This window comes from Chionomys nivalis, chromosome 8, assembly GCF_950005125.1.
Source record: "Chionomys nivalis chromosome 8, mChiNiv1.1, whole genome shotgun sequence".
Lineage (NCBI taxonomy): Eukaryota > Metazoa > Chordata > Mammalia > Rodentia > Cricetidae > Chionomys > Chionomys nivalis.
This window is the reverse complement of record NC_080093.1, coordinates 55,798,946-55,823,834: the sequence shown is the minus strand read 5'-3', so window position 1 is coordinate 55,823,834 and position 24,889 is coordinate 55,798,946. Positions and strand designations below refer to the sequence as shown.

Sequence of the window (24,889 nt, the reverse complement as noted above, 5' to 3'; positions counted from 1 at the left end):
TTGGAAGAGCAGTTAATGCTCTTTACGACTGAGCCATCTCTCCAGCCCCAGGCACTAGTATTTTAAAAACAACCTCAAGGTGTTTTAAAGGAGCGAGAGCATGAGAACACCACCACGTGGAAGAGCCAGCTCTCAGTGGCTCGCCACAGCAGAAATGCATGGTCACTTCTGCAGCCTCCTGGTGCAATCCAATGCCTGGAAGTGCTCGTGTGCCTTAAGGTGCAAGGCAAAGGAGGGACAGATGTGAGTACTGGATGAGGCAGTGAATGTCTAGGCAGGCAGTGCAGCCTTAGCCTCTGCAGTGCAGATGAGTCGGAGGTGCCCATGTGTTCAGCATGTCCACAGCAGCCTGTCTTCAGGAAGCCCTGGCTCAATCAGGTGTCGGCCTGGGCTTGAAAGAGGCACTTTGTAGTGACAGTGGTCAAAGAGAAACCGGGAAGAGTGGTCTGAGCAAGGACAAGTGGTCCGCTTGTGATGTCCTCACCCTGTCAGAGTTGTCCAGAGTTGAATGGAATGTGTTATGTGGACAGAGCTCCTACTGAAGAGAGTGGGCACCAAGAAATTGGAAAGAAAAAAACACCAGCTCAAAGAAAGCCTCCGGGAGGGAGGGGTGGTCAGCAAGCTCCTGCATGCCAGCCTCAGTAGCCCCTAGCATGGGGGGGGGGGAGAACCAGGATGATGTATTCCAAAATGAGCCTTGCTCTTTGCAGCCCGCTACCCTACAGCCTCACAACTGGAGCCATGAACAGTTCCCATGTGCTGAACACCAGGTCAGAATGGACTGAGAGCTGTGGGAGAGAAGTGACCAGAGGAGGAACCCTGCCTCCACTCTGCATTTCATGGATGGAGGGGGCCCTCCTTGCTGACAGGCAGGATTTTTTCCTTTTAGTTTTCTAAGACAGAGTTTCTCTTTGTAGCCTTGGCTGTCCTAGAACTCGCTCTGTAGACCAGGCTGGCATCCTAACTCAGAGATTCACCTGCCTCAGCCTCCTAAGTGCTGGGATTAAAGGTGTGTGCCACCACCTCCCGCCTGGCAGGCAGTTTCTAACTGAGGAACGATTCCAGTGCACTGTGGGCAGCAGCCCAGGTTGAGGGGGGGTTGCCATTGTGAAGTTCCTGGATTCATCCGGGTTCATGTCCATCTGGGTTCAGGCTCCCACAAAGACCTGGGAAAGGGGATGGGACTGTGGGTGCACATAGCCCAGAAGGATCAGGGCATGAAGGAGGACCTAGGACTTCCTGGAAAGCCCATAGGATGAATCTGTGACCCATACAAACTGAAGTAGGAAGTCTCTGTCCCTCCCAGCCCCAAGCAGGTGAGGACACCAGCCCAGCCTTTATATTGTAACAGTTTATTTCACACTCAGCTTCCACTCAGGCCCAAGGTCCCTACAGCCACTGGTCAGGTGAGGGCAATGTTTCCTTAGAGCCCACTGTAGCCTTCTGGAAACCTGCCCACTGTCACCACACCAAGGGGCAAGCTGGGGCCAGACGCACTATGAGGGGCTGCACAGCAGGTCTTCCTGCAGGCAGTGGGTGATTGTCACCCACTGGGCAGTTCTACTCTACCTGTGTTATTGCATTTATACGCTGTTAGACTCAAGGGGGTGTTGGGTGCAGGCAGGCAGGGCAGTCTTTGGGGGGGTATTGGGCTGGCACAACTGTAATGTAGATCCTCCATATTTCCTACCTCCACGCGAAAGCCTCCCCCCCCCCCCCCAAAAAAAAACCAATTGCTGCTCTGGGCATGGAGTAAGGTGGTCCTAGCCTCAGGAGCTCTCCTGGGGCACATACTGAAAAAGGGAAGGGGGATCCCACCCCAAATTTAGCTGTTAAGCTTGGCGTTTTCACTCAGCCAGGACAGTGACAGTGGGTGGAGGTAGCTCTGCAGATTTGAATTCCCACTGCAGGTCGGTTCCCCTGCATCAGGCCCAGACAGGCAGCCCCCAGTCGCACAAAATAGAAGTGGGGACAGTAAAACAGCCGTGCCCTTAATGTCCCCACAGGGCCAGTCTCCTCCACCACTTCTCTTTCAGGGTCCCACCCAGTTACTGTTCCTAGTCCAGGCTATCCCTTCTGCCCCATGCTAGTGCTTCCTGCAAACTGCAGAGCTGGGCTCTTGACCCAGGACTTGGGAGAGAGTGTGCTGGGGTCAGTGGAGGTGGGTTCATTGTCGGTCTCTCTCCTGCTGCGTGGATGTATGTAGCATACATATACGTGTGTGTGTGTGTTTGTGTGTGTATAGATAAGAATCTAGGACCTTGCATGCACTATATATTCAGGTCTGTACAGAAAGTGGCTTTGTGCCTCCACCTGGACACCAGGCATCATTTTTTCCGGGCTAGGAAGACTACACCAAGAATTAGGGCCATCGTGGCCACGGCCACACCCCCAGCCACTAACAAAGGGGTCAAGTTCTCACAAGGCCAGGGACCTCGGGCTCCAGTGTTGGGCTCATCCTCCTCTGCCCCATCCCCAGGACCCTTCGGCTCTGAGGTTGCGTCAGGACTGCTGGGGGCTGCAGGCACTGTGGGGGTTGGCTTCAGGTTGCTGTGATTGTTGAGAAGAACAGGGTCTGCCTTGGCCGGTGTCTTCTTGGTAGTTGCTGGCCCAGGGGCTGCTGGTTGCTCCTGCTTCTCTGTTTGGGTATCCTTCTTCACAGGCTTGGTCGAGGGGGCTTTCCCATCAGCAGCTGGAGTGGCCTTGGCCTCAGGTGTGGCCTGAGGCATCTTGGTGTCTGGCTTGGGGCTGCTGGCTGACTTTCCTCGGGATTCCATGATGATTTGTGCTGGCAGCTAGCTTGGGGCTTGCGGGACTGGCAGGCGGCTGGATCACAATGTCTCAGGACAGCTCACCTCTGGGCATTATATGGGTCTGGAGGGAGACACAATGAGGTGGTAACAGGGATGAGGCACCTTCTGTATAGCTTTCCTGGCCCTGCCCTTGCCCCTTGGAGATACCCTTCTCAATCCCCTGGACTCTCCAGGGGCTCCAACCAAGGAGTATTCTGGAAACCCAGTCCTTCCTCTTCCTAGGCCTCGCCTCTGTTTGCTTCTGAGCATTCTTGGAGAAGCCCCTACAACTGACGAAAAGCTGGGAAGGGGAAGAACCAGAGGACTCAGTTTCCTCGCCTATAACCTAGCTTTGTTTCATGTACACTGTCTACCCCACACTGTTGCAGACATGGATCTAAGCCTGGATACTGGAAGACAGAATATTTGCTCAGGGGAGGCAGGAAGGCGTCATGGTGAGCTCCGGCAGAGCTGTGTGCTGCGTGCTATCTCGGGAGCTTGTTGATGTTTCACAGAACGGGATGCTCTGGGGCCTTGGTCTCAGCCTGACCAGAGTCTCAGAGGAAAGGAAGGCCAGGGAAGGAGCCCAGAATCTGGGTTCTCAGATTCTGTCAGGGAGGAGAGTGGATCCAGGTCACCAGGACTATCAGAACAAGAAAGGGATGAAATAGAGGCAGAAAAACCATTTGGGAATCTGCTAGCCTATGCTTCTGGTCAGCCATCCGCCCCACCCAGCTTAGATCTGATGCCCTTTCCTCAGCACAGGCCTCCAGCTCATCCAGCTCAAGGGCAAGCATTCCTTGCTGTGCTATGGTAGCGCAGAGGGTCCCTGGCAGTAGCACAGAGTGGGGGTGACACAGAGTATGGTCCCCTCACCTTGATTCTCTGTGTCCTAGCTGGGGAGACTGGGGCCTGGCTACCCTGTCCCATAGGGGCTCCTGTCTGGAAGACTCAGGACCACCTGTCTCCCTTCATCCTGGGAGGACAATTGGCCCATGTACAGGGAGGGGGAGTCACTGCGAGAAGCCAGATTTCAAGCTCCAAGCTCCCCTCTCCACCAGGCAAAATGAACACACCGAAGGTCATTTGAAGGTCACATCATGCGGAGATGACCAGTGTAGAAACCCAGATGCTGCCCACTTCCCAAGAAACCCTGGCATCCCCTCCATGCCACAGTTCTGGAGAGACCTTAGCCTTTGGGCATCAAGTTGGCAGAGACCAAATCTGCCCCGGGTTATTTTTGACTTGCACTTACATCCCTTTCTTCCAATTGCTTCCTCTGCCTCCCCAGGGCTGCTGAGCCCGGGAGACCAAGGTGCTCACGCCACAACCCCAGTGACCTTCAGGGCCAAAGCTCTACTGCTTGGCCACTAGATCCAGCGCCCCCAGTCCCACCCTACTTCCCGTCCCGGCCCGCCCTTGGAAGGGCCTGTCGCCTTACGTCTTCCTTCGGGCCTCCAGCTTCTCGCTGCGCACTCACTGCGCACTCGCTTCGCGGGTGGGAACGACAGCGGGCGGCGGCTGCAGATACCGAGGAGTGCTCAGGAGTTTCCCACAATGCACCACTCTGAGCGCAGGACCCAAGGACCAGTGGCAAGGGGAGGGGAGGATAGCAGTGACAGCGGCTGCGTCAGCGGGGCCACGCCTGCCTGCTCCACCCTGGGAACCCGGGGGGCGGGGTAGTAGGGTGTCCCTACGCCTAGCTCCATTTCTCACATCTAAGGAGATTGAACCGGAAGACTGGGCAAGGTTGCCTATCTGCATCCTATCTAGACTGTGCGGTAGGAAGGAGGCGGTTGGAACTGCAAGCGTGGTGTATCTACAAGGGTGGAGGTGTGGGCACTGCGGGTCTGCAGAGGAGAGAGCCCAGCTAACCGGGGCTGGCCACCCATGCACTCACTGTCCCACCCACGCACAGACTCTGAAAGCAAGCATTTATTTAGAATATTTATTTATCTTTTACATGACAAGACACAAAAATTACAACTTCTTAAACTCTTCAAAAGAAAAAAAATATAATTCTGTAAGCAGCAGCAGCAGCTTTCAAGGTACAGACATGATAGGAGGGGAGGCTCCCAGGAGCAACCGTGAAGGAGGGATGGCCCGGACTGGGGCCCCTGGTAGTGTCACTGGGAAGGGGCCTCCATGGAGGGGGGTGGGCTTGAGGGACACAGCACCAGCACTTCAGTCAATCACCAAACACAATCACATGGCCAGGGCAGGGGATGAGGACTGCTTTGATTCAGAACAGAGATTCCAGGGCTGGAAGGGTGTGACTTCTCAAATATGGACAGAGGCCCAGAGAGCTGCATGGCCCAGGCTTCATACTGGCCTTCGTGCTCCACTTCCCCCACAAGCAATCTCTGTCCAGGAGTAGGGCTCTCCCAGAAGTTTCCAGGCTGGAGAACTAAACTACTGGACGGGTCAGTAGAAGAAGACCTGAGGCACACACAGCACACAGCACGGGGCGCCTGACTCCATCGGGAAAGGCAACTGTGCCCTTGAGGGCACATCCCCGTGCAGCCTGGCCAGTCGACTGCTAGGGGGTGGGGGGCAACCTGCCCCATCACAGGCACACAGAGACCTCAAGCAATCCAGGTCCCACATGGGGTGGGGGCCCAAAGGCTCACCAGGAAGAGTATATGTCGGGTGCCTGGGATCAGGATTGAATGTGGCAGCACACCCAGCCTAGGAATCCTAGCTTAACACGAGGATAAAACTTACTTCTGTAAGGCTGGCTGGGGAGGCAGAGTGGGGTCCTGGTTGAGGCAGAAAGAGCAGCAGGGGCAAACAGACTGATGGACGGAGGACAGGCAGAGCCACGTGGGCACAGCAAATTCAATAAATAACTTTGTGTGTGTGTGGGGGGTCCCCTTCGTAGACCAGGAGAGCCTCGGAGACCGGAGCCAGTGGACTACAGGGTAAGGTCTGCCTGCCCAGACCAGGCCTGGGGGCCCCAGCCCAGAGACCAGCTCTGTCTTAGGGGGTGTTCAGGCCAGGCAAGACTGGGTTAGGGTTCTGGTCCCAGGGATGGGACAGGACTGGCTCAATGGGACTGGCTTAAGGAATGTACAGATTTCTGCATTTTCTACATAAATAAAACCTTGATCCCAATTTTTTTGTCCCTCAGGACCCCATGGGGGCCTATGTGTGCACCACCCATGTGGACCCTGCACCCTCCCCCTGCCTTCTTGTTTGACGGGGAGGACTGGGGAGAGACCAGTCCTCCTCAGGCTTGTGCTGGTCACCCTGTTCTGGCCCCAGCCCATAGGCTAGGGAGAAGCAGCCACGGTCTCAGGCCTGGGGTTCTTGCAGCAGCCCCAGCAGGGACTCAGCAATGCCCAGGAAGTAGACCACCTGGGCAATGCCAAACAGCGGGGCGATGACCAGTGCCCGGCAGTAGGCACCTTTCAGGAAGGCTGAGGGGCCCTCATGTCTCCAGATCTTCCTGTAAAGGAGGAGAAGGTCAGAACTGATGCCCAGCCCAGCCCAGCCCAGCCCTGCCCTGCCCTGCCCTGCCCTGCCCCAGCTCACAGGACGTGGCGCACCTGGCACAGTCCAGAAACCCCGAGTAAGTGTCCTCATTGACACCTCGCTCAAGTGACTGAAGTCGAGTCTTCACCACTACGAGGGACATATGAGTCATTAAGGGAATCTAGCCTCCCCCTGCCACCCCCCCCCCCCCGGCCCAACTGGAGGCCCAGATCCAAGCACTGACCATCACAGGGGTTGACAGCCACGGCGGCTGCGCTCCCAGCCACACAGCCTGCCAGGAAGGACACATAGAAAGGTGACTTCTCCTCAGAAGATGGGCGGCCCAGCTGGTTCAGGTTGGCAAACAGGGGGAAGTAGACAATGGAGAAGGGGACATCCCTGTGGGGAAGAAGGGAGGCGGTGATGCTGGTGGTAGGGACCAGCCCGCAGCCCCCTTTCTCCCATATGCCCATCTTTCCACCTGAGCAGTGTGGCCCCCAGTCCCTTGTAGAGGCCAGCGATGCCGTGGTTCCGCAGCAGGTCACGGGTCAGCTGGGTGGCAGTGGGTCGAGGAGCAGCTGGAGCCTCCACAGAGGGCTGGGTACCTCCCTGGGCGGAGAGCTGAGCCTGAGCAGCCAGAATCTTCCTCTGAGCAGCTGGTGAGAAAGGATCTCTGGTCTCTTCCTCCTGGCTTGGGGAAGGGGCAGGGGACAGGGTCTAACCGTTGTCCCCACCCGGGTTCTGTCCCCTCCCTGCACCTTACCAATGCGGCCTGCATCTTGCAACTGGATCTTCAGCATCTCCATGGGGGTGGTCACAATCACCTGGCAGGTGCCAGCTCCGCAGCCTGCCAACATCTCCTTAGGCAGAGTCAGCTTCTGTCTGTAGGGCAAGGCTGTGAGCGAGGTGGTGAGAAACAGCTCCCTACTGGGGGCAGTGACTATCTGCTTCAGAGGTGTAAAGGGGGATGGGAGCTGTGGAGGTCCCATAGGAGCACAGCCTGGGCTTCAGACCCTTCAGCAATAGGCATCCAGCCCAGAGGACAGGCGATCTCATATGCAAGGGCTCATAAAGAGAAATGGGGGATGGAAGGGGCCAACCTTGTAGCTCTATACCCTAGTGATGGGATGGCTGCTTAGTGCCCCCAAATTCTAGCAGCAGACAGTGGCTGGGGGCCAACAGCCACTGACTCAGCAGCTGCTTTGTACCTCCTCACGTGGGCAGCAGGGAAGTGCCCGCCGTCACAAGGTCAGGGATATTGAGCAAAGGGACTGAGATGGAAGAGCCTCTGGGGGTCTGATACCAGCTTTTTAGGGGACTGCTGGGGCAGGGGTGGGATGAGCAACACACCCTTCCTTAGGACCTGGGCCCCAGCACCAGGGTGGCCGAGCCTCTCACCCATCCTTAGAGAGCTGATGTCTGAAGAAGTCATTAGCTGCCAGCTTGATGGCCTTCTCGGGGGTGACCAGGGTCAGGTTAACTGCTGCTCCTGTGGGGGGTGACCAGGGTCAGGTTAACTGCTGCTCCTGTGGGGGGTGACCAGGGTCAGGTTAACTGCTGCTCCTGTGGGGGGTGACCAGGGTCAGGTTAACTGCTGCTCCTATGGGGCAGGGCAGGTGGGGATAGACTTGCTGGGTAGCTTGGGTTAGGGAGGCTTTTGGATAACACTTTGCTCCACACTGGCAAAGCCTGCCTGGTACTCCTTGGCTGCAGCCTCCTGCCCTCTCACCCACATATGGGCTTGTTTTGTGCCAGGCAGGCAGGAACCAGGCAGGATGGGGTGGCGCTGTGTCCTCCCTCCCCTCTTTTTGCCCTCCCCAGAATTCCACCTCCATCTGTCTCTGATTTTGGCAGAACAGACCTCTCCTTAAAGGCAGGGAGGAGCAGGCCCCCAGAGACTGCAGTGGGCTTCCTTCCTGGGTACAGGTGTTCCCACTGGCAGGAGCAAAGTGTGGGTTTAGGCTCAGGGAAGGCTGTGAACGGGCCGATCAGAGCCTCAGAGCCGAGGGCTCAGCATCTGGGCAAATCCACCCTCAGGGATTGTTTTCTAAGCTGCTTTGCATAATGCCCCCTGCCCTACTCTCTTTGTAGTCCTGCTCATCACATAAAGTAGTGGAGGAGATCTGAGCCACTGAGAGAGAGAAAAAGAAACACACCCTGTCCTGCTCTTAGAGTAGGGGATGGATAGGAGAGTGTTCACGTGAGGGTGGAGACCCCCACCCTGCAGAAGAAATCCCCTCAGACATCCAATTCCCCCGGCACTAAGGGTTGGCAGAGGTCCCCATCATGCCCAGATGCTACCAGCAACACCTAACGTGTGTCCATACTTACAGACCAAGCCCAGGCATGCACCTCTGACCCTCCTCCCAGTCAGACCCGCCTGTCGCCCCTGCCAAGCCTCACCCCTGTACATGCCGAAGTAGCCCTCGGAGCGGATTGTCTTGATGAGGCAGTCAGACCTATAGCCAAGAGGATGGCAATAAGCTGTGGCCAGCTGGACCCTGGCCCTGAGTCAGGCAAGGGCAGCCAACGCCTTCTCTGCCCAGTGTGATCATCCAGGGCCCACAGAGAAGCCAAATACTCTGCCTGCCAGGGCTAGGCTCTCCCTCAGGCGCAGCCTACCCTGTTGCCCCTCCATTAAACCCAGGGGTGTTGAAGCAGAGATCAGAGGTGGAAGCTGTGCCCTCGTCCCTCCTACGCTCCTCTCACTCACATGCTGGCATACATGCGCTGGCCATTCTGCTGGTTCTGCAGCCGTGTCTTAGCCAGGTCGATGGGGAACACGCAGGTGACCCCGATCAGCCCAGCGATGCCACCATTGATGAGCTTGGCCGGCAGGCTGTGTATGCAGGGTCAAATGTCAGGACTACCATATTCAACCACAGGATGGGGGGGGATGGGGAGGTCATGCTGGGGAGGGGGTGAAAGCCAAGACCGAAGCCCAGGGGTTGGGGGTCCCTCTGACCTGATCTGCTTATCAGCCATTTACACCAAGAGAAGCAGGAGGCTGACTCAGACCAGGCGGTGTGTTAAGCGGAGGCACTGGTGGGGAGGGGCTGCCGAGGACAATGAGGGTGGCTGGCGGTGGTGGCTGATGGTGGGGGAGGGGATGTCCTCACCTTCAAACCAATTTCAAGACTTCTGCCACCTGAAAGAAAGAAGGGACAGAATGAGTGACAGATGGTGGCCTATCAGAGAAAGATGCCTCCCCACCCACCGATCATCTCACAAGGGCACGAAGCCCCTCACTCCCCAGACCCCATGCTGCAGGCTTCAGTCATTAAGACGCCCTGGGGATACAGGGGGGAGGTGCGGGAAGGAAGAAAGGGAGGCCACCCATCCCTGGGGCCACCTGGCTTTCCTTCAATGCCCTCCCCGTGGCGTCCTCCCAGGCAGCCAGGGACTCACGCTCAGGCGCCCGTGCTCACGCACAGAAAGCAAGCTCCAGCTTTTAAAGGGCCAGGTGCCTTTTAGTGCAGTGGTACTCGGGACCCTGGACTTGAGCTCAGCAGCCAGCTCCCAACGTTGAGCAGAGGCAGCTAGCTTCTGCCACTGTCAGCGGGATGGGCAGTGGTGGTTCCTCCTTTGTGGAGCTCCTGGACAGAGCAGACTCTGTTCCAAAGCAGCTCGCCCTGGGCCACAGAGCCCCTTCACACAGAAAAGCAAGATTCCCACCCACCCCGAGCTGATTGCCCACCTTCCTGTCCACTTCCCAAGGGAAGTGTTTCACTCCCGACAGACGCAGGAATCTAGGGATAAGGACACGGGGAAGGCAGGACAGAAATAAATGGTACGAGGAGGGAAGCAGAGGGATGTCTGTCTCCCAAGGCATGCGTGACTGGTACACCCCATTCCCTTAGGGTGGGAGAAAGGTCTCTCCTATCAGCTACAAGAATGGGGATCCAGGAGCCAGCCTCTTTATCCCCTGAGGGACACAATCATCCAAGCTGAGCTGGGGTGGGTTCCAGGAGTCCTGGGTTCTCCCCTGTGTATCTCCCTGAGCCCTCAGAGGTCACCTGTTACACATAGGCCAGTACCCTCAGTGCTGCCACGAGGGCTCACATGACTGTCTCACACTAAGAGCCCCTGGACCTGTTGCCCACCTCTCCCCATACAAGCCGCCGGGTTCTGCTCACCCTGAGCGCACCCCAGAGTGCGCACAACTGCTGCTCGGAGGCTCCAGAGCTAGCGCGCTCGCTGAAGAGATAAAGAGGCCGGACGGGGAGGGCGGAGGCGAAGGGCTACGGGGATTGGCCGCGGGGCGGGGCGGGGCGGGGCGGACCTCGAGGGGGGGGGACTTTCTCTTTCACTTTGGGCTAGGTGATAATCTCCGCAGCTTTGGGAAAAGACAGGAGTAAGACAACTTCTGGGGGTGTGGGGCTGGGCCTAGCCTAAGAGAGAGCTAAAGAAGGGACAAACTAATCATAAGAGCCTACCCACAAGGACCCCAGGCCCAGGCCACCACGTTTGCAGGCCACTCGGTAGGTTTCTGTCAGCAGCCTATGGGATGAGCATAGCTGTCTATAGCCCTGGAACCCCAGTGAATGAGACACCCTGTTCGGATCTGTCAACATGTGCCCTTGAGAAGCGGGTCAACACCCACTGTGCTGCGAGACCTGGGTGTACCCATCAGGGAACCTTAGGTTGGGGCACCAGAAGGTATACCTGTTCTCTGAGAAGGTCAAGGAAAGGATGCTTAACTTTCAAAGGCCACTGACAAGCACAGGCCCTGCTCACCTGGCAGGTTCAGAGGACACGGGGGAGGGGGGAGGGGCGGCACTCCACTCCAGGCGCCCTCTGCCCTCTGCCCCAGCTCTGCACACCAGGGGCCTCAGTGGAGGAGTACCTCTGTCCCTCCTAAGCCTGGTATGTACCGAAGGACTGAACTCTGATTACCACAGCAGCTCTCCCTGCTGCCCCTTCTCCAGAGGAAGTCCATCCTTCCCTATGCCTCTGCCCTTGGGAATAGTGAGCCTGCTGTCCCTCAGCTGCTAGCTCCCCTCACAGCTGGGATCTGGGCACCTGGGTGATGTGTGTGTGTCCTGGAAATCAGACTATCTGAAGTCAGGGAAGAGCCAGGCAGGCACTGAGATCCCATGGGTTGAGTCAGCCCTGCACCAGAACCAGAACTAAACAAAGCAGGTTAATACCAGGAAGAACAGTTGCTGAGCAGAGAGTGAGGGGTTCCTGGAACAACAGGCAAGGGGAACCCTCTGGGCTGTTGTCTCCCTCACCCAGCCCCAGGATTTTTGTTTTTTTGAGACAAGATTTTTCTGTGTAGCCCTGGCTGTCCTGAAACTCCCTCTGTAGACCAGGTTGGCCTCGAACTGGGTGCTGCCTCTACTTTGGGTGCTGGGATTAAAGGGCTTTTTATTGTTGACTCTCATTAGTTTGAGACAGCTGTCAGGGCTCCCTCAGCACCCTCTATGTTACCATAGAAACCTGACTGCCCAGTCTAGCCGCTGAGAATCCAGAGTTTTCTGCCTAGCTGTCCCAGCCTTCCCCAGTCAGGCCGACTGAGAAAGATCAGTTCAGCATACAGAGGCTAACAGCTTCTTCTGCATTTCCATGAATGAAGCTACCCATTTCCTGCCTAAAAGAAAAGCAGCCAGGCAGTGGTGGGGCTCACTTTTAAACCCAGCACTCGGGAGGCAGAGGCAGGCGGATCTCTGTGAGTTCAAAGCCAGCCTGGTCTACAGAGAGTTCCAGGACAGTCAAAGCCACATAGAGATCCCGACTGGGGGCGGGGAGGGGGAATAGAAAGAAAGAAAAGAAAAAGAAAAGTGACTGGGCTGGGGCTGAGCCCCGCCACCAGCGTGCCCCTCCTCCCAATCCAGTCCCCTCAGCCCTTCCTCTTAGGAAGGTTAGCTTCGCCATGCTAGCTAGAAGGGTCATAAAGAGGTCCCCCACTGCGAGATACCCCAGCTATCCTACAAAGAAAAACCAAGAATGGGGGTACATCCTCTGTTCCAGGGCAGATCATATCCTTTACCCCACAGTCGGGGCTGAGCTGGCCTCGCTATCTCCATCCGGACGACGCGGATTCTAACTATGTACGTGCCCACGCACATCCCGCGGGTTCCCACGTGTGCGGCGTCCCCATCCCCAGAAAAAAAAAAAAAGACTAAAAAACCAAAAGACAACCCAGGTCCAGCTCTGGGGCTTCCACACTGCTGGGACACGTGTGCGCGGGGAGCGCGCCCGGCAGCGCCGAGACCGAGCACGGCCTTCCACACCCGAGACAGCCGGTCGAGGTTACCGTTGGTCCAGGCTCTGCCGGAGACGCGGTGTCTGAACAGATGTCACCTCTCCCAGCCACCAATGCCACCCTTTTCCTTCCCGCAACCCAGCCAGATCTGGGTGGGCGCCACAGAAACTGGCCGGCTAGCACTCACCACACGGTCGCCGCCGGAATCGCCTCCCCGCTGTGCCGCGCGCGGGGCCTGCACCTAAGCTGGGAGGCGCGTCTCTCGGAGGCGCGCCCGCTCCGCCCTAAACTCGCTGCTGTCGGCTCCCCCTCCCGGCCGGCGTGGCCACTGCCACCAGCCACAGCCTCAGGCTACCTTTGAGGAGGCTTTCTGGCGTATCCCGAGGCCCTCTCTTTGGTCTTCCCACCTCAAACCGGGATAGAGACGAAGTACCGGGGGCAGGCAACGTGTGGATGCGGTGGCCCGGGGGAGGTTTGGTCCCAGAGCATCAAGATAGATGCTCCTTAGACACCGCCCACAGGCTTACTGGTGGGCGGGGCTTATGCACCAGTCTGTTACAGATGACTTTGTATCCACACCTGCTGCATGGTTACTATGTAGAATGGCTCCTCTCCATCCCTGAGGAAGACACACACGAGGACCTAGAAATGGCTCACTGGGTAATGGTGTTTGCAACTAAGCCTGGTGATGCCTGAATTCATTCCCAGGGAGCACTTGGAAGGGGAGAAACGGGAGAACAACCTCTGCAAAGCTTTTCTCTGATACACACACACACATACACACACACACACAATAAATAGGTTTTATTTTATGTATATGGATGTTTTGCCCGCATGCATGTCTGTGCACCACATGCGTGCCTGGTGCTGGGGAGGCCAGAGGAGGGTGTCTGGTCCTCTGGAACTTGAGTTACAGACTGTTGTGTGCTACCATGTAGGTACTGGGAATTGAAACTGGGTCCCTTGGAAGAGCAGCCAGTTCTGTTAACTGCTGAGTCATCTCTCCAGGCCTTTTCTGTCCTCATCTTAACGGGAGGACTAGGCTTCCGATCACTTAGGCACCCTTCCCTCTACCCTATAAGTAATCCATCTCAGAGGTACACGGGGAGTTGGAGGCTAGCTTGGGCTAGACAGTAAGACCTATCTCAACACGTAAAAAAACCAAGCTTTTAAAGCCATGAGTAGTTTCTGTATGCTGGGGCACTGTGCCACACAGGTGAGGTAGAAGGATAGGGGAGGGCTCTGCCCACTGGTCAAGATAAGTCAAGGGCCAGCTTAAGTCTGAGCCTAGGCCTGGGCAGACTCTGGGGTCTGTGAAGCTGAGGTGCCAGGCAGAGGGGAGTCCTCAGAGGCCAGTCCTGTGCGCCTGATGCTGTCCTGATACTTGTGACGGCCAAGCTCCAAGATGGCACGCACCTCTTCAGCCACATCCTGCCGGTCACTCTGCTCCAGGGCCTGTACCAAGTGTCCCACAGCCCCAGGCTGTCCAGCCTGGCGCTCAGCCCAGGAGAAGAGCATGTGGCGGATCTGCCCATCCAGGTCATCCCTGGGAGGGGAAAAGAGCGGTGATGAAGGTATTCTGCCCAGGACCACACACCACATACAAAGGCTCAATGTTTCAAAAAGGAGTTTCTTGCTCCTTGGGCTGATGACCAGACCCTCCATATCCAGGCTGGTGTTTGCTCTGCCTCCATCTTTGAAAGCTTTCAGCTACTGTGTATGTGTGTGTGTGTGGGGGGGGGGGGGTTGTGAAGCTGATGGGAGTTAGAAGCTCACCTGAACTCATGCCGGATACGCTGCAGCTCACGGTAGGGCATACCTAGGTGTAGGGCCACGGTTGGCCAGTCAGGACCTAGGCGTGAGGCCACACTCAACAAGTTGCTCTGAGTCAGGAAACCAGTTTCTGCATCACCCAGGTTCAGAGGCATCAGGGAGAAGTCTGTCCCCTGCCCACTTCCCTGGGGCCCCCGGAGTCTCTGTCAGGAGGCAAGGATACAGTAAGCTTGAACCCATCCTCTTGTCTTTGCTCACCCGGGGACTCTGTTTCTTCCTGTCAGCTCACGCCTTTCCAGTCTCACCGGCAGCTTGATGGGCAAGGTGGCCATCCACAGTGCATCTGTGCCCTTCCTCTGCCGGGCAGCCTCAGCTTCCTGAGGCACCTCCACGGGAAGTGAACCCCGATAAAAGGACACCTGGGGAAGGATCAGGTGGGTGCTGAGGAATATCCCTTTATGCTGTATGAATATATGTTGCTGTGATTGGTTTAATAAAGAAGCTGACTGGCCAATAGCTGGAAAGAAAGAGTTTGGGCTGGAGAGCCAGACTAGGAGAATGCTGGGAAGAAGGGCAGAACCGGGGGTCGTCAATCAGAAGCAGAGGGAGCAGGAGATGAATGTGCCATGCTAATACAGATACCACCTTGTGGCAGAGCATAAATAAGGAATATGGGTTAGCTTAAAATGTAAGAGCTAGTTAGTAATAAGTCTGAGCTTTGGCCAGGCATTTGTAATTTATACTAAACCTCTGATTATTTGGGAATAGCTGCATGATAGGAAAACTCTGTCTACAGATAGGGTTCATAACTGTAGCCTCAGTCCAGGTACCTTGGGGGTCCTGACACATCAACCCACCTGGCCTCGGACAGCCTGAGCTTCCCGGTCCAAGGTTGTGGTGATGTACACCTCCTTTACATTCTTCAGGTGTGAATAGAAAACAAAGCAGATTCTGCCATCCACGCAGTCTGGACGGTCTGTGGAGGGGGGGACAAATTCAGTAGGAAGGGTCAAGGGATCACACCCCAGTGCCCCCTGGAGAAGAGACCTACCAGCATCTACATCAATGCCCCGCTCAAAGGCTGCAAAGAACTTCTCACCCTCAAACATCTCCACGGTGTCAGAGGGTTCAGGGCCACGGTATCGATCCATCAGCCGACACAGGGTGGCATCGACCTGTGGAACACCCACAAGGATTAGAGGTCAAAACTCTGTAGCTACTCTAGCCTTCAGGTCACACCCACCCCCACCGCCTTCCTGCTGCCCCACCTTGTTGCGGGGTAGGCACTGCAGCAGAACCTGCTCAGGGTCCCGGCGCCTCTGCAGTGCAATGAGGTTCACGCGGTGCAGCCGCAGCCGTTCCCAGGCCTTCCGTGCCAGGCCCCCTACACAGGTTTTGGTGGTATACCAGAGCCAGTACCTGGAAGTGCCGGAGTTGAGGTGTGGCCATACCCATGAAGGGCAAAACGGGTGCTGAGGAAGCTAGGGGACACTGACCAGGAGAAGTGTGTGACCTGGAAGCGTGCGTACAGGTGGGTGAGTTCCAGCGCCACCTGAGTGGTGATGTCATCCCAGGTGGCTGTCGAGGGTGTTCGGTAGAGCAGGTGTAGGTGGGAGCGGTCCAGACTGAACCCTGGACAGAAAATAGCAAACGGCTGAAGCCCTCTCTAAATGTAGCTCCCACTTCTAAGCACCCAGCTCTGGTCCTGAAGCAAGCAAGCCTCACCTGTAACACCAGGGGGCAAGGGCAACTGCACAGTGACTGGCTGTAGGAAGCTGGGGGGCCCGTTCTGTGAGAGGCACAGCAAGGGGCTCACTGATGCCTCTGATTCTTCCAGGAGAGCTCTCAGCTCTAGACCGGCCATATGCACTACCTGGACAGAGAACCATGAGTGTCTTCCTGTCTGCTGAGGCACCCCCTGCCAGCCTTGGCACTGGCCTGACCACTATACCTGCATGGAGACTTGGCGAGGCTCTTCTGTGGCCCCAGAAGGAAAAGTGACTTTGACCCCAGGATGACCTGAGGAGCACAAAAGTGCTCCCTCTGGTGGCAACAGGCAAGTGTTGGATACTGGGCGTAAAACGACAAGAAACCAGGAGAAGTGGGGCACCTGGCATCGAGCCCAGAGCCTCTGGAACACATGGGAGGAAAGGGTCAGGGCAGAGACAATGGGCAAGGGTGGGTGGTGTCGGGGCAGGCTGCTCCTGTCCCCTCACTCCCAAGGGCCTAGGCAGCTGTCACCTTGGGTGCCTCTTCCTCCAGGTGGGTCTCTAGGTCAGTCCAGCTGTCGTCACTCCGCGTCCTTACAACTACTTCACGGTAGCGTTGGACTCGTGGGGGGACGAACAGCAGCCATAAGCTCACATCCTGTCAGGCAATGGTGGGTGTGTGAGAGAAGGCCAGCCTACACCTGCCCCAGACCCATCCTTGACATACCTGCTGGAAAGCCACCCCATGGGGCTGCAACTCCAGAACACCACTTAGCAAGAAGTCGTGAGGTCCCAGGGAGACCAGGTGAGGCTCCGGCAGCCACAGTCGGTAGTGGATGGTGATGGGTGTGGTGGTGGCTCCTGCTGGGAACTGTAGGCGGACACCACAGGCCAGGGTCACAGAACAGCCATGGGGACTCACAAGGAAGCTGAGTGAGGAAAGAGGTATGAGGGCAGACAGACAAGGTGCCCCATGTGCCCAGGGAGACAGGGTAGACAGATGTCTCAAGCCACCTTCCCACTGATACCTGTCCAAATTCGAGGTTAGGAAGAGCCTGGGCATTTCCGGAATCTGGGATATGTCTGCACAAGGGACAGGCATGTGGTTACAATGATGACATGCCTTTGTCCTCTTATTGCCTGACCATGCCCATGCCAAGCCTACCTGGGGGACTTGGGGGTGCTGGAGAGGCCTCACCCAGAGGGTTCCCCTGCACGCGCACAAAGGGAGCGTCTAGGAGCTCAGCAGGCAGGTCCCGGAGCTGGTTGTCCCTTAGGTCAAGCCGAGTGATCAGTGGCAGGTGGGCCAGGCCAGTGGGCACTGAGGTCAGGAGGTTGCTGTGCAGAACAAGTAGCCGCAGGGACCGTAGCCCCGCTGCAGGCAAGTGCTGGCTTAGGGTTGGCTCTGGGCACCTTGACAAGATACTTACACTAAAGGCTTCAGGCTCTATCGTGTGGTGGGACAAAGATGGATATGAACTACGAGCAGCCAAGGAGGCAGAAGCAAAGTCAAGGGGCCACCTGGGAGCAGTGAGGGTTCACATGCCAAGGCAGTCCCAAGACTTTAGGGTTGCAGGGGCCCACAGGGCAGTGGAGGTGTGGGCACTGGCTGTGGGGGAGGGGCACGCTGTATTAGCTGGTGAAACGAAGCTGGTACCATGGTTACTCACCAAGGGAGGCTGGGAGATTCTGCAGTCGGTTGGAGGCCAGATTGAGCTCACTGAGGTTGCTCAGGTTTCCAATCTCAGAGGGTATGGTGTCTAGAAGATTCTCCGAGAGATCAAGACGCTGAAGAGCGGACAGGGACCCCAGGGTTGTGGGTAGCTTTTCTAGGCAGTTGTGCCTCACAGAGAGGAAGGTGAGGGTAGGCAGGGCCCCCAGGACCTCGGGCAGCTCCGAGAGACGGTTGTGAGAAAGCAGCAGCGCATCCAAGCTGCACAGCTCCAGGATGCAGGGCGGCAGCGTCTCCAGTCTGTTGAAGCTCAGGTCCAGGTGGGCCAAGCAGCAGGCCAAGTCACTCAGGCCAGCAGGCAGAGTGGTCAGGGTACCATGGAGGCAGGCACCCAGGGCACCCCGGCTCTGGCCACCTGGAAGTGGGGGAGAGAGCTGTGGCCCTCAGAGTTGGAGTCTTGGTTCAGCCCTGACTGCCAGAGGAAGTAGTAGGGAGGAAGAAGCTTCCCTGTGAAGCCGGCCATTGGGATAGAGAAAGACAGAAAGGCAGACAGAAAAGACCACCAGTGCCTATCAGATGACAGCACCACCCAACAACAACTGGCATCTGCAGAGACCCAACTGGACACCTTCAGCGTCCTCGCTGGAAAGACAGAGCCCAGCCAGCCTCACTGTGGGGAGGAAGGTGATAGGGCTGAGGTCAGGGAAAGCAAGCCGTAGGGTAGGTGTTCACACCTAGGTGCAGGGAGAAGAGAGATCTGGAGCTAGGGTTGGGACAAGATGCCCTTTGTGGATCAAGAAGCAGAGGCAAAGCAGGACAGGGTCAGGGTCAGAATAAGGGTACTCACCTTTGAGGACCAGGGAGCGAAGGCGCAACAGACTCCACGGAACCTGGGCTAGGGTGTCATCTAGCAGTCGAGGGTCCTCGTGGGTACTGAGTCGCAAGAACTCCACCTGCAGCAGCTCTGGGGGCTGCTGGGAACAAAGGTACTGCAGCCGATGGCAGCCCCCCGGGTGCACGTCTAAGTTCAGCTGGTTCCCAGCCAGGAGAAAAGGTGCCCCGGGCCTGGATTCCACAGCCTCCACAGTGGATCTTGCAGCATCCTCTGCAGCAGCTGCAGTTTCCTCCGGCTCCAGCCCCTCCAACACTGCAGCCATCACCCATGGAAGGTCCTCGGGGACCAGACATGTCCCAGCTTGCCAAGCAAGCCTGCTCAGGCAAGGCTGAGGAAAGCTGCAGAAGCAGGGGGAGGAGTGAGCTTTAGGGGACCAGTTCCTCCTCGCGATCAGAGTAACAACTCAGTCTGGAAGAGGGAGCTCTTGAAACCACTGGTCCAAGAATTCAGGGCCTGAGGGGTACAGAGTGGTCACTACAGCCCAAGGACCTAAGTCTGTGCTGTTAATGAGAACTAGATCCTCCCGTCCCAAAGGCCACCCGGTAGGGAGACTTTGTGAAAGGAGTTAGGGGAACTCTGCTAGATCAAGGACAAGGGTAATCTGACCACGTGACCCAGACCCCACCTACAGGACTCTTGTAATAAGGGCCCACCCCTAACCTTCACACTCATCAGTTTGGGGAGGACCCAGGACCCTCTTCCACTACAGGTGTCGCTGTACAAGAAAGGGTCAGCAATCGGTGCAAAAGGGAGCCAAGAAAACTTTGGGTTTCCAGGGCTTGAATCTCACATCACGGCCCCTTGGAGAGGCTCTCGTGCCACAAAACCCAATTCACACCTCCATCATATGGGAAATGCATAGAGGGGCTCCGTTGGCGTGGAGTCGCTTTGGTCCCGCCTCTGCAGCAAACTTCCCGCCACCCACTGAGTACCTGCAGCGACGATCCCCGCGCCAGTATAGGCGCGCTCCACGCCCGCTTCCCGCCTGCGCGCTTCCGGGCGGGCGCTCGGGCTCCGCCCTTCTCCGTTAGCCACTAGGAGCTCCTGGGACGCTGACTCCCACCTCCTGTTTGGTTGACCGCCCTGGGGAGGCAGGCGTCGCGCATGGAAACTGACACTTTCAGCCTTCCACAACCCCAGACCTGCTGTGGCACTGCATAGTCTGGGCACCAAGTGCATTCTGAGGCAGAAATTTCGGGTAGAACTTTAGGGTATTGTCGCACTCCTTGTTAAAAGCTCAAACTCTGTCTCGAAAAACCAAAAAAAAAAAAAAAAAAAAAAGCTCAAACTCTGAATGCCCAATGTGCAGCTAGCACCAAGGGCTTCCTGTGGGAACCCTGTAGGACAGCAGTTCTCAACTTGTGAGTCGCAACCCCTTCGCCAAACCTCTTTCTTCAAAAATATTTACATTTTGATTTATAACACTAGTAAAAGTACAATTATGAAGTAGCAATAAAAATAATTTTATGGTTGGGGGTCACTTAAAACGTGAACTGTATTAAAGGGTGGCAGCATTAGGAAGGTTGAGGAACCACTGAGTCTAGGGCCTCCCCCCCATGCTCTGCAGTGAACTCCAGGTTATTGGAGCTTGGATGACCTCACTGAACATCAGGACCAGCTGCCCTGAGAATGAGCTTCCTGGCTATGTCTCTTTGAATCCTGTGGATCTCACAATAAAAAACAAAAACATAAAAAACACAAAAAAGTTGAGATATGATATCTTGCCCAAGTCCTTTAACTGGTGAATAGCAAAGTTAACACTCCACATTCTTTTTTTTTTAATATTTATTTACTTATTATGTATACAATATTCGGTCTGTGTGTATGCCTGCAGGCCAGAAGAGGGCACCAGACCCCATTACAGATGGTTGTGAGCTACCATGTGGTTGCTGGGAATTGAACTCAGGACCTTTGGAAGAGAAGACAATGCTCTTAACCTCTGAGCCATCTCTCCAGCCCAGCACTCCACATTCTCAACAGAGCTGGTGAACTGGAAATGAACAAGAGGACCATCAGTCAACAATCTATGCCTCTATGCAATGGGCAAGCTCCCCGTGGCCTCCCAGCTTACACTCTTCCTAGTACCTGTCTCTTTTTCACTGTTTCGACAAAGCTGCCAGAAAGATCCTTACAAACACCAGTTCCACTGTACAATACAAGAACTTCTGGCCGGGCGGTGGTGGCGCACGCCTTTAATCCCAGCACTCGGGAGGCAGAGGCAGGTGGATCTCTGTGAGTTCGAGACCAGCCTGGTCTACAAGAGCTAGTTCCAGGACAGGCTCCAAAACCACAGAGAAACCCTGTCTCGAAAAACCAAAAAAAAAAAAAAAAAGAACTTCTGGAGCTGGAGAGATAGCTCAGTGGTTAAGAGTATTGGCTGCCATTCCAAAGGTCAGAAGTTTGATTCCTGGCAACCACATAATGGCTCACAACCATCAGCAATGAGGTCTGGTGCACAAACACAAACCCAGCCACACTGAACCTTATAGAAGAGAAAGTGGGAAGTACACTTGAATGCATTGGCACAGGGAACCACTTCCTAAATATAACCCCAGCAGCACAGACACTGAGAGAAACAATTAATAAACAGGACCTCCTGAAACTGAAAAGCTTCTATAAAGCAAAGGACACAGTCAACAAGACAAAACAACAGCCTACAGTGTGGGAAAAGATCTTCACTAATCCCACATCAGACAGAGGTCTGATCTCCAAAATATACAAAGAACTCAAGAAATTGGATACGAAAAGAATACAAAATCCAATTTAAAAAAATGGAGTACAGACCTAAACAGAGAACTCTCAACAGAGGAATCTAAAATGGCTGAAAGACACTTAAGGAAATGTTCAACATCCTTAGGCATCAGAGAAATGCAAATCAAAACAACTCTGAGATTCCATCTTACACCTGTAAGAATGGTCAAGATCAAAAACACTGATGACAACCTATGCTGGAGAGGTTGTGGGGAAAAGGGAACACTTCTGCATTGCCGGTGGGAATGCAAGCTGGTACAGCCCCTTTGGATGTCAGTGTGGCGATTTCTCAGAAAATTAGAAAACAACCTTCCTCAAGACCCAGTAATACCACTTTTGGGTATATGTCCAAAGGATGCTCAATCGTGCCACAAGGACATGTGCTCAGCTATGTTCATAGCAGCTTTGTTTGTCATAGCCAGAACCTGGAAACAACTTAAATGCCCCTCGACTGAAGAATGGATAAAGAAAATGTGGTAAATTTACACAATGGAGTACTACACAGCAGAAAAAAATAATGACATCTTGAACTTTGCAGGAAAATGGATGGAGCTAGAAAACATTATTTTGAGTGAGTACCCAGACACAGAAAGACAATTATCACATGTACTCACTCATAGGTGGGTTTTTTTTTTCTTAACATAAAACAAAGAAAACCAGCCTACAAACCACAATCCCAGAGAACTTAGACAACAATGCGGATACTAAGAGAGACTTACATAGATCTAATCTCCATGGGAAGTAGAAAGTAGAAAAAGACAAGATCTCCTGAGTAAATTGGGAGCATGGGGACCTTGTGGGGGGAGGGTTGAAGAGGGGAAAGGAGAGGCAGGGAGGGGAGCAGAGAAAAATGTAGAGCTCAATTAAAAACAATTAAAAAAAAAAGAAAAGAAAAAATCAAACCAGTCCCAACTGGGCAGTGATGGCACACACCTTTAGTTCCAACACTCGGAAGGCAGATGTAGACGGATCTCTTGTGAGTTCGAGACCAGCCTGGTCTACAAAGCAAGTTCCAGGACAGCCAGGAGTGTTACATAGAGAAACCCTATCTCAAGAAAACAAAAATAAGCCGGGCGGTGGTGGCGCACGCCTTTAATCCCAGCACTTGGGAGGCAGAGGCAGGTGAATCTCTGTGAGTTCGAGACCAGCCTGGTCTACAAGAGCTAGTTCCAGGACAGACTCCAAAGCCACAGAGAAACCCTGTCTCGAAAAACCAAAAAAAAAAAAGAAAACAAAAATAAATAAATAAATGGATTAATTAATTAAAAACCAGTCCCAAAGCTTAGTATAATTGTGCTCACCTGCAAGCCCAGGACCTACCTGAGATGGGAGGATTGTCATCTTGGGCTACACAGCAAGACCTGTCTCAAAAGCAATAATTGTACAACTGTTACATAACTTTATACTACTGAGCTTGGTATGCTGGTACATGGAATATAAGGTACAAAAGTGTTCTTCACCATAGAACAATCTCACCAGCCCTGTTATGTATTAGAGTTTTTTTTCAATCACAGCATAAAAAAAATCATGCCAGGTATGGTGTGCATGTGTTTAATCCCAGCGCTCTGAAAATAGAAGCAAGTGGATCTCTGTGAGTTCCAGGCAAGCCAGAGTTACATGAGTCACTGTCTCTCTGGAGAAAGGGCTCAGCATCCTCATCAGGCATCTTTAGGTTGCTTTTTTTTTTTTTTTTTTTTTTTTTTTTGAGACAGGGCTTCTCTGTACCTTTGGAACCTGTCCTGGAACTAGCTCTTTTTTTTTTTTTTTTTTTTTTTTTGGTTTTTCGAGACAGGGTTTCTCTGTGGTTTTGGAGCCTGTCCTGGCACTAGCTCTTGTAGACCAGGCTGGTCTCGAACTCACAGAGATCCGCCTGCCTCTGCCTCCCAAGTGCTGGGATTAAAGGCGTGCGCCACAACCGCCCGGCTGGAACTAGCTCTTATAGACCAGGCTGGCCTCAAACTCACAGAGATCCACCTGACTCTGTCTCCTGAGTGCTGGGATTAAAGGCGTGGGCCACCACTGCCCGGCTCATATCAGGCATCTTACAACTGCCTGTATGTCCAGTTCCAGGGGAACTGATGCTAAGTTCTGGCTTCTGAAGGCACTGCACACATGTGGTGCACATACAAAGAAGCAGACATATACACATTCCCATTAAAAGAAAAATGAACCAGGGGCTAGAGAGATGGCTCCGTGTTTAAGAGCACTGATGGCTCTTTCAGAGGACCTGAGTCACGTGGTGGCTCAGGACCGTCTTTAATGGGATCTGATGTCTTCCTACAGCACTCATCCATAAATAATTCTTCCAACAGCAACATCTAGTCTGGACTCATTCTAGTAATGTGAGGCACTACACACAAAGTAAGGTGACACTGTCCTGGAGGTTGTCCCCCACAGTTGGCTTCTGCCAGCATGACCTATTTCCGGCCAACTTGTACTGTAGTCTTGGCAGGGTTAGAGCAGGCTTCTCATTTCTCAGCTCAAAGTTACTACTTGTGAAGATTTACTGGTTTTGTAAGACGAAGACTTTTTTTTTTTTTTTTCCGAGACAGGGTTTCTCTTGCAGCTTTGGAGCCTGTCCTGCAAGTAGCTCTTTTAGACCAGGCTGGTCTCAAACTCACAGAGATCCGCCTGCCTCTGCCTCAGGAGTGCTGGGATTAAAGGCATGCACCACCACCGCCCAGCTAAGACAAAGACTTTTTTCTTTCTTTTTTTTTTGTGCATTTATTTATGTATTCATGCCTGTGGGTTGGAGGACAACTTGTGGGAATACCTAGCTTCTTTCCACCAGATGAATCCTGGGATGGAGCTCAGGCTGTCATGCTTGGTCGCATGTACCTTTTACATTCTACACTGTCTTGCTGGTCTGTCCCGGGAAGATAGGGGCAAAATTAGGCTGCTAACTCAGGCTTCATCATTACCCACGGGCATGGGTACCTGTCCCAACAGCATTGAAGCACTGGTTTCTAGGGCCAGACTCTTCTGGCCTAGCCGGGAAGAAAGGCAGGCTCTCAGAAGCAAAAGTAGAGACACACTTTTGTTGTTGTTTTTCTAGACAGGGTTTCTCTGTGTAGCCTTCACTGTCCTGGAACTCGCTCTGTAGACCAGGCTGGCTTCAAACTCAGAGATCTTCCGCCTCTGCATCACAAATGCTAGGGTTAAAGACATGCGCCACCATCGCCCGCAGAGGCACCCCCCCCTTTTTTTTTTTCCGAGACAGTCTTTGTCCCGGCTGTCCTGGAGCTCAGTGATCCACCTGCCTCTGCCTCCCGAGGGCTGAGATTAAAGATGTGCTCCACTATGGCCCGCACACTAGGGTAGAAGAGGCAGACGGATCTCTGTGAGTTCGAGGCCAGCCTAGTTTACATAGAGATGCCCAGGATAGTCAGGATTATATGGAGAAACTCTGTCTGGGGAAAAAAAAAAAAAAAGGATGTCACCAGATATGGCTGCAGACACTAACCCCCCAGAAAGATAGCCCACCATCCCCAGGCCAGGGGACGATCCGCACACAACCACAATTTGAAACTCCAGCCCCACATCTAGCCCACGTGCAACAAGGCCAAAGGGGGGCGCACTTCCGGTGGCAAGCTCCACCCTGGCAATGATGCATCA

At 54.5% G+C, this 24,889-nt stretch overlaps 3 protein-coding genes across 13 annotated transcripts; all 3 read right to left on the bottom strand.

The window, feature by feature from the left end:
• Window positions 1-978: 978 nt before the first annotated feature.
• On the bottom strand, window positions 979-4,377 carry Cend1 (cell cycle exit and neuronal differentiation 1). The gene is made up of 2 exons (XM_057778667.1): window positions 4,234-4,377; window positions 979-2,874 (listed from the first exon to the last, which is right to left on the bottom strand). Exon 2 carries the CDS (start codon window positions 2,775-2,777, stop codon window positions 2,328-2,330), a length of 450 nt encoding a protein of 149 aa, XP_057634650.1. The 5' UTR covers window positions 2,778-2,874; window positions 4,234-4,377; the 3' UTR covers window positions 979-2,327.
• Window positions 4,378-4,732: 355 nt separating this feature from the next.
• Slc25a22 (solute carrier family 25 member 22) lies at window positions 4,733-12,904 on the bottom strand. 9 transcript variants are annotated; one of them, XM_057778951.1, is made up of 11 exons: window positions 12,662-12,904; window positions 9,675-9,862; window positions 9,232-9,414; window positions 8,980-9,105; window positions 8,670-8,725; window positions 7,665-7,755; window positions 7,030-7,148; window positions 6,748-6,922; window positions 6,511-6,665; window positions 6,341-6,416; window positions 4,733-6,240 (listed from the first exon to the last, which is right to left on the bottom strand). In XM_057778951.1, exons 3-11 carry the CDS (start codon window positions 9,249-9,251, stop codon window positions 6,087-6,089), a joined length of 972 nt encoding a protein of 323 aa, XP_057634934.1. In that variant the 5' UTR covers window positions 9,252-9,414; window positions 9,675-9,862; window positions 12,662-12,904; the 3' UTR covers window positions 4,733-6,086. The 9 variants fall into 9 exon arrangements, with proteins under 9 accessions (XP_057634934.1, XP_057634940.1, XP_057634936.1 ...); XM_057778957.1 differs by having other exon boundaries at window positions 9,699-9,862; XM_057778953.1 differs by lacking the exon at window positions 12,662-12,904 and adding an exon at window positions 10,403-10,419.
• Window positions 12,905-13,299: 395 nt separating this feature from the next.
• On the bottom strand, window positions 13,300-19,494 carry Pidd1 (p53-induced death domain protein 1). 3 transcript variants are annotated; one of them, XM_057778608.1, is made up of 16 exons: window positions 19,456-19,494; window positions 18,476-18,861; window positions 17,627-18,043; window positions 17,122-17,331; window positions 16,985-17,039; window positions 16,684-16,885; window positions 16,489-16,614; window positions 16,199-16,378; window positions 15,973-16,120; window positions 15,744-15,879; window positions 15,516-15,666; window positions 15,299-15,422; window positions 15,105-15,223; window positions 14,553-14,666; window positions 14,251-14,450; window positions 13,300-14,020 (listed from the first exon to the last, which is right to left on the bottom strand). In XM_057778608.1, the coding sequence occupies exons 2-16, from the start codon at window positions 18,783-18,785 to the stop codon at window positions 13,762-13,764; spliced, it is 2,751 nt and encodes a 916-aa protein (XP_057634591.1). In that variant the 5' UTR covers window positions 18,786-18,861; window positions 19,456-19,494; the 3' UTR covers window positions 13,300-13,761. The 3 variants fall into 3 exon arrangements, with proteins under 3 accessions (XP_057634591.1, XP_057634589.1, XP_057634590.1); XM_057778606.1 differs by lacking the exon at window positions 19,456-19,494 and having other exon boundaries at window positions 15,347-15,422; window positions 18,476-18,836; XM_057778607.1 differs by lacking the exons at window positions 13,300-14,020; window positions 19,456-19,494 and having other exon boundaries at window positions 14,264-14,326; window positions 14,506-14,666; window positions 18,476-18,836.
• Between the last annotated feature and the right edge of the window lie 5,395 nt (window positions 19,495-24,889).